General features: G+C 52.0%; 1 protein-coding gene across 3 annotated transcripts in view; it reads right to left on the bottom strand.

Annotated features, from left to right (window-relative positions):
• TAFA3 (TAFA chemokine like family member 3) overlaps window positions 1-8470 on the bottom strand; it is a 12152-nt gene extending 3682 nt beyond the window's left edge. Inside the window, exons 1-4 of one of the 3 annotated variants that reach the window (XM_015650954.3) lie at window positions 8382-8470; window positions 3170-3254; window positions 2973-3047; window positions 2783-2901 (exon numbers count right to left, since the gene is read on the bottom strand). In XM_015650954.3, the coding sequence (XP_015506440.1) occupies window positions 2783-2900 (118 nt within the window). In that variant the 5' untranslated portion in view covers window position 2901; window positions 2973-3047; window positions 3170-3254; window positions 8382-8470. The other 2 variants (XM_015650952.3, XM_015650953.3) reach the window with 2 other exon arrangements.
• Between the last annotated feature and the right edge of the window lie 6 nt (window positions 8471-8476).

Below are 8476 nucleotides of genomic sequence, written 5' to 3'. Positions count from 1 at the left end.
TCACGGGGCTCCCACATCCCACACCTGGCAAGTGTGAGCAGAGAGGCTGAGCCCACGTGCAGTGAGAGCTGCAGGCTCCAGAGCTCCCTGCAGCTGCTTCTCCTTCTGCTGAGCAGCAGGAAGCTTGGAACAAAACACATATCAGATGGATGGTGTGTTTAACACCGACAGCAGGGAACCTCCCGAGAGCCTGGGATAAATTCCAAAGCTCTGGCATGCTTCTCCCTCCCATTTAACTGGTATTTCCCCACTGGAACCTTTTTTAAAAAGACACAGCTTATCTCATGGAACCATAAAAGAATTGAAAGAGCAAAAGGCTTTTGAACCCGGCATGCAAAAATAAAATAAAAATGCTGTCCTACTCTGGTTGAACTTTAAATGAGCAACAGAACATGGGGTTTTTATAGTATAACCTGAAATGGCACATTTTGAGTGTCTCAAGGAGTGTGGGCACCACTCCACATGTTCAGTGTAAAATACTGCTGGCTGGTGGAGAGCTACAAGATGAGGAGAAGTTGGATGCATGTGAGTTACAGGCAATTCCCAGAGAACCTCCTTTCCCAAAAGAAAAAATCCCAGCTGACTTAAATGCCTTTTACTTCTGCTTCAGGTTGAGTGATGAACATAAAGGCAAAGCCAGCCCTTTGATTATCAGCATTAGAAGGTGCTGGGACCACCTTTGTGGGAGTTAGATCCAGACATTCCAGCCTTTTTCGTCATGAAGACCTCACCATGTTACACAGGGGATTAAACTGCTGGTGAATCATTCTTCACTGAGGACTCTCTGTTTCCAAATGACTGTGCTTGATTCATGTGGCTCTTTAAATGCAGCCACATTCTGCAGGAAGCAGCGCTTTGCCTGGAGAGAGCAGCGTCTCCATGTGCTGGCTGGGCACAAGAGAGCTCAGGCACATGGTATGTGTGCAGAGCCAGGAGCTGGACTTGATGATCCTTGTGGATCTCTTCCAACCCGAGGTACTCTATAATTCTATTATCAGACCTGGTTGCAACAGTCAGATGTGTCCCTGGACAGCAAACAGAGGGTTTGCATGGGGACTCTCTCTTCAAGAAATTTGTAAGTTCGAGGTCACAATTAAAGACCTTCCTCTGCTATTGATCATTTTTAGGTGGTTTTGCCTGTGAATAAACACAATTCTTTAATGGAATGAAAGCTCTGGATATATCTGTCCCTCAGCATCTCTGACTCTGAGGGTCTCAGGCATCAGTGACAGAGTTATCCCTCTTCAACTCCACACAGGAACATAACTGCAGCTTCCTTGGACACAAATGTCACTGCCACTGAGAATGCAGCACTATGAAAGCAACATTACTATGCAGCATTATGTTCCAAACATAACCTTCACCGAAAACTGTCCCAAATGCAGCAACAAGAGGGCAGACAACAGGAGAATAAAGCCCATGAACTCAGTGGGCAGTAGTAGACAAAGAATTCTTGTTTTGAGACCATGGAAACGCAGCCCAAGAGATGAGACAGTCACAGGAAGTTCTTACAATGTCAGGAAAGCAGGATGGGCAGAGAGAAATGTGTCCATACAGACACGGAACAGGGTCAAACTTCTACGTGTTTGCTCCTGGTCTGCCCTCTTTTCTGAGGATCAAATTTTCCTGAATAAAAATCATACAATTTTGTCTGGTCTGGGTAAGTCTTTGAGAGCAAAACATGCCTGACTCTGTGTCTGCTGGCACATGAATGCAAGAGCCTGGCTACTCATGGATGAGGGAGATTTATAGGTAATTCACACCCATCAGTACACCTGGGTATCTGCACTTCAAACCTCATCTGCTTTGTTAATCCCCGCTGTGACTCTTCCCCAGAGGAACAGCTCCCTGCAAACTGATCCCATGGAGGAGCAGGGCTCTCTGGCACTGGGGCTGGGCAGTTGACTGAGCACATAAACTGCCAGTAGTGCCCATATCCTTTGTAGAACTGATTCAGTGTCCAAAAGCCATCCCAGAAAAAAAAAGAAATAAAAGAAAAAAAGGACCAGTTTTCTCCCAATTAGAATCACAGAATTGTTTAGGTTGGAAAGAAGCTTAAAGCTCATCTTGTTCCACTCCCTGACACTCCCAGGGCCACCTTCCACTAGAGCAGGTTGCCCAAAGTCCTGTCCAGCCTGGGCTTGGACACTCCCAAGGATGGGGTAGCCAGGGTTAGGACAAGGGAAAGGCTGTGGACTGACTGGGGGAGAGTCACTCCAGAAGATGTGTTTTGGTTTTAAGTGATGTGGGTAGGGATTACAGGATTAGAACTGCTTTAACTGTCAGGCAAAAATGACAGAAGTAGGACAGGGTTAGGTGTGGGGTCAATCAAGAGCATGAACGGTTTCAAATTAACCCATAAATGCCCTTACCAAGCAGAGGCACATGAAGCAGAGCAGGTGCCCCGGGATCCAGGTGTTTGTCTGTGCTGCCAGGTGCACAGCTCTGCCAGTACCGTCAGTAACACCAGGACCACCACACGTCTGGCACACTCATCCTGGCTTGCCCAGACCCCAGGAACAGCGATGGACACTGAGCTGCTTCAGGCTGTCAACATTTGGTCCCCAGAGAGAGACACCCGTCTGCTCCTGGTGTGCACCACAGCCTGAAACTCCTCCTGCCCTCACCAAGAAATGCGAGACAGAACTTCACCAAGCATCTCATCCCCATGTGTCCCCCACTGCAGGCATTCCATGATGATCCCAAAGTACTGCCATTATCATGGGGACACAGATGATTGCACAAGCGTGTGACACAAGCAGTGAGGATCTTGCTCCCCTACCTGAATGGCTTCTGTGGTGATGCGTGGAGGCCAGCGTCAGTCGTCCCCACAGCGTGGTAAGGCAGAGGCTGAGCACAAAAACCCATTTGCTCAGGTTCTGTATGTCTCTCTCACTCATTCTACCGAAAAGAAGAAGAGATATGTGGAGGAAGAGGGACTGAGGAGGGCTGGGAGGTGCAGATCCACTCACCAATGTTCCTGCACGCAGTGGTATGACTCCTGAACGTTGTGAGGACTGGGGTATCCTGGCTGTGGGGACGTGGCCCTGGGAGATGAAGGGATTCACCCACCACCCTCAGATGACCTCAGACTTCATCAGCAGCATGGGCCATTGCAGCAGGACAGAAAGAGATCCCACCAGCAGTTGTACAGGTGAGTGATGGTTACCTTTTACTGGGGATTCACGCTCACATCTGTGCATCTGCCAGCCTCAGGTGGGTCAGGTCTTTGCAAGGAGCAGACATCAGCACATCTGAAAGGAGAAAGAAGGACATGGGCAGTGATACCTGCCATTCAGTGTGAGTCACTGTGTCCCTGGGAGTGGCTGGGGACACCTGGGAATTTCACCAGCCCCACTTCACACTCAGGACACACATTCTCAGACACGTATGCATGAGCACGTGCCCACTGCACCACTGAAACTTCTCCAGGAGCTCAGCCCATGACCCTGCACCCCTTTGAACAGCAGGACCTGAGAGCTGCTCCTGATTTTTACTGCTGAGAGCACAAAATCAGGTCCTTTATAGTAGGTTATTAAAGCAGATGACACACACTCAATGCACACCCAGTGTGTGTGGGAAGAGCCATAGCAGATCAGCAGCGAGTCATTTCGGGTTCTGCCTTTTCTGTGCTGTTTTATGTGCTCTTCTTGTCCTTGTGTCACTGAGGTCCCTTGCAGTGATGCCAAGGCTTGGAATTTTCAAACCACTTGCTGACAAACAGAAGGATGGGCTGTTCCCACTGGATGTGCTGGGTTTCCCCGGGAAGCTGAGGAACAGGGCAACCGATTGCCAGTCGGATACACAGAGCCCATGGCAGCACCAGAACTCTCCCAGAGTGTCATTGTTCTCCTGGGGCTCTTCCTCCTGCCAGCACAGAAGCCAAGTTCATGCAACCACACTCAAAACTGCATTGGTGACCTCTGGACACACCAACAACCTCTCTTGGCACCACTCTGGCACCACTCCCACTCCATGCAGCACACGCTGGGAAGAAGCCAAGTTTTACATCATCTAAAGCCACTAGGGAAAAAATTCCAAAAGGTTTTGTATTTTACTGCTGAGTCCTTTAAATATGTTTTCTTCACTATTTACAGCCACAGCCCTTCAGACAGGAGCAGTGATGTGACTGCTTGGCATTTGCCAAGTGATGTGGTGACCTCCCAGCCCCCGTATCACCTGCTGGGCTCTAACCAGGTCCAGCAAACAACCATGTCCCACATAAAACTTTAGTGCTGGATTGATCATAACTCACTAACAAGATACCACAAAGGCAAGTGGTGATGACACCGAGGATGGGGAGTGCTGCCAGGACCAGCAGCAGGTGCCAGGGGTACCACTGCCCTGTGCCAACCTTGCATCCACAGTCCCCTCCATGGGCAGTGCAGAGTTCCAGCAGTGCACTGGACAAACTCACATTTCTCAGAGAAGAAATCTTCAATTTTCAACCATGTTTGAAATTTCTGTCTGCTCTGGACCATGAGACAGTGAAACAGACTCCTCTAATGAAGAGCCAGGACACAACATGCTGACATTCTTAATCAAAACAAAGTGATTTGAAGTGGTAAAAAGGACATTTCTTGTTTTGAAGCATTTAAAAATGAATTGTCCTGTTTTAAACTGACATTTCAAAATGAAAAATGTTTCATTCCGAAGTGGTGATTTAAAGTGGTATTTTGCACTTTGATTCTCCCATCTGGAAAACAAAAATCAGAAAATGTCATCAAAAGCATTGACATTTGCCCAGGAAAAAAACCTCAAAAGTGTCTTGATGAAACCACATATTTTATGCTAAAAAATAATTTAGAGGTAAGGAAATGCTTCTAGTTAATGCTGTAGGATGGTCAGCTTGGCCAGGAACAGACTGAAGAGTGGCTGGCAGGATCCTACCTGCTGTCCTGACTCCATTGCTGCCCCCTGGGTGATGAGGGGCTGCTCCTGCTCCAGCCCCTCCATTGTCAGAAAGAATCCAGTCTGGCTCAATGTGCAGGAAAACCATCAAGGTGATGTGATGGGACTGTGGGACTCTCCTGTAAGCCCGTGTTTAGGTGATCTCTGGTGCTCTGGCAGAATATGCTCTGCATGAGGCTTCTCAGAGGGGAATCATTCAACAGCTGGTACTGTTGGAGTCCCTTTGGAGATGTGCCAGCCCACTGTATAAATACTGATGTCAGCTTGAAGCATGCACTGTTTGCTCAATGACAAAGCAAACAGCTTTCCCCGAATCCAGAGGCAGTGTGTGCCCCAGCACTGCCTGCAGCCAGGCCTGGGGATGTGCCCATGCAGGAGCTGTGTCCCAGCTGGACAAGCATGCAGTAGCCTTGCAGCCCAGATGTGAGGACAGGAGACACAGTGCCAATGCAATTTTTGTGACAGTGAGTCCCCAGTGCCAACAAACCTCCCACGTGCCTTCCAGCAGAGAAGCCAGGTCCCCATCAGGAGATGCTGGTTCCCTGGGTGCTGCTCCAGCTCCACTTCATGCAGGGAGCACAGCCCAGCTCCAGGCACCAGGCCTGAGCCCCACAGCACACACCAGAGTCCCTCTGGAGGAGCCCATCCCCAGCTCCTGCCCATGGAACCCTCCAGGGTGAAGCCATGTGAAGTTTCCAGGAGACATCCCTAAACCTCTCAGCTAGACCAAACACCAAGCACTCCACTGGCCCATCCATCCCACAGAGAACAACAACACACTCCCAGTGCAAAGTATATTTAGCTCAAAAAGGCTGAGCTGTTTGCTGCAGCCAAGGAAGCATAAATAAATTACAGTGTTATCAATAATGCAGTCCACACTGTTCATGCCACACTCCGAAGGGAAACCACTGAGCTGGGCAGGAGCCACGGTGGTGGCCAGGAGAGCACATGTGGTTCAGGGCAGCACGAGGACAAGGAGCTGGCAGAGGCACTCAGAGCTTCCACTCGTGCCCAAAGTCCCATCAGAAAACACAGGTCCACAGAAATTGCTGTTTTGACAGTTATCAACCTTCAGTGTCGTGAGATTCCAACTACAAATGTTTGGTCTGACTTGAGATTTTTCAGCCTGGAATGTCAGTGAAATGAAGAGTGTTGTTCTGGCATGTCAGAACACTTAATTTTGACTGAGAATCCCGGTATTCTTCATTCTGTTATGTGCTGTTTGGAATTTTGTGGACTTTATCACTAACATTTTTTAGCTGCTTTTGCCTTTTGGATCTGAGCTGGGACATGAAGGAGCTGCCAAATTCCCCAGTCTCTCAGATTATCAATCTCAGTTGCAAATGATATATCAGGGGATGATGGTCCCTCTGTGTGAGTCCAGGTGCTCTCCTCCCTGTAGGCACATGTGGGCATGGGCCATCATCCACATGGGAGCTTCACTGAGGTTCTCCAGCACAGACTCACTCCAGGAACAGCTCCCTGCTGTCTCTAGTATGGTTCAGTCTTCAGCAGCCAGAAAGAGGACAAAACAGAAGGGCAGGATAGGCAGGGGGCATCTCCTTTCTCCCTCTCATCTCCTGAAAAAACAGCTGAGCATTGGATCCTGCATACTGGTCAGGCGAGGAAATGCTCAAACATTTGGGCCTAGGACTTCCAGAATCCTCTGTTTCTGCCCATCCTGGGCACAAGCCTGAGGGTTCTTGGGGACACTGGCGAGTGAGATGCTGCCATGCCCTGAATACAGACCCACAGGAGCAGCAGCCTCCTCACTGAGCTGCATCGCAATCATCAGTGGCAGGCCAGCAGCCTGGCTCGGTTCCTGCTCCCTCTGCAGCGCTGAGGATGCTCCATTAGAGGCAAAGCTGGGAAGTTGGAGCTCCCACAGCAGCAGAGTTGGATGGCCCCTTGAAGCTGCTCTGGTGGGATCCTCATGCATAATCTCCCACAGCTCTCAGGCTGCCTCCAAGGCTGCAGTGCTCCTCCCCAAAGGGAAACCCCTCCACAGCAGAGCCTGGCCCAGCCCCAGAGCTCCAGGTTGAGCCAATTCCTTCTGCACACTTCATTTTAGCTCTTAATCGAGGATAGTCACAGCGGTCCAGCCCCAAAGATGTGCTCACGAGGGCAGCATAAAACATGTGCCCTCTGACCAGGCAAAGAGGGCCTGGCAGCACAGAGAAACACAAAAGACTTCTTCCCCCAGGCGTGCTCCTTCATCCTCTTCTCTATTTATTATTTCCAGCTTCTTGCTCATTCCTTCAGCACCTGCAGCACTTCCTTCCCAGCCAAGGTGAGCTGGAGAGTTTTTAATTCCACCGAAGCACGGGCCTATTCCTGTTTGTTCACTCGGCAGATCCCACTGCCATTGGCATTTTGAAGGTCAGCTCTGCTAACAGTCCAAACCTCAGCCTCATCCAGTGCCAGGATTGTTTCCCCAAGGGATACATCTCACCTGTGCAGGCTCTTTGCTGGGGTGTGGGTGTCCCAGCACAAGTGAGCTCTTCCAGACAAAGGGCAGCCACACACTGAACAGACCCCCAGGCCTCTCCCTGCAGCAAAAGGGGTGGCTGATGAGCAAGAGACTCCTGCTTCCCTGCCTTGGGACCCATGGCATGGATGAACTCTTGACTCCAGAATGGGACTGGACTCACACTCTCCTCTGGACCACTGAGCCTCTACTCTCGGTGATGGGGCCATCAGATCTGTGCTCATCCTGTGCCCCTCGAGCCACCCCCCGAGGCAGCTGGATCTCAGTGCCACTGCCCTACTCCAGCCTGGTGTTGGCCCACAGGCAAACCCATCCTGGCTGGAGGAGCTACAGCAGAGAGAGAGGAAACAGAGGAAAATTAAATCCCACATCCGATCGTGTCCTGGTCAAGGCTTTGCTTGAGCTCACAGCTTGTGCTGAAGGCAGCGGCAGTTGGGATCCATGGCCCCTTCCAGAGTAAAGGAGGATCCTTGGCTGCAGAATCTGGGATCTCTCCAGCAGTGCTTTACCTCCCAGAAAGGCGAGTGGCTTCGCAGCGCTGGCAAAACAGTGACGATCCCACCCCCAGAGCCGGTGGCCGGACAGGGCCCCCACCGGGTCCGAATCCCCGCACAGCCCCCGCTGTCGGAGTCACCGGTAACGGAGCACAGGGCAGAGCTGGCTCCAAGAAACTCACTGCGCCCTCCCGGGCCCCGCACCGGCACCGGAGAGCCCCGGCGGGCCGACAGGGGACCGGGACACGCGGGGACCGCGAAGGGACGTAGGGCGGCCGGGCGGAACCGGGAGCGCTGGATCCCACGGCGGAGCCCTGCAGCGGCATCCCGGTGCCGCGGGCGCTCGCCGGCACACCGACCCCGGCGGCCCCTTGAGCCCGGCTCCCCGGCCCTCGTCGGGACCCAGCGGCCCCTCGGAGCGGGCACCGCGAGAGAGTCGTCCCGGGGGTCCCCGTCTCGTTTCCCCCCGCCAAACTTTCCGCACGTACCTGCCGGTGGCCTCGCTGCGGGCGGGGGCCGACGCTGCCCATGGCCGGGGGCCGCTCCGCTCGCCGGGTCAGCGCCGCCTCCGCGGGCCGCAGCC

Source organism: Parus major, chromosome 26, assembly GCF_001522545.3.
Source record: "Parus major isolate Abel chromosome 26, Parus_major1.1, whole genome shotgun sequence".
Lineage (NCBI taxonomy): Eukaryota > Metazoa > Chordata > Aves > Passeriformes > Paridae > Parus > Parus major.
This window is presented reverse-complemented; position numbering and strand designations above follow the sequence as displayed.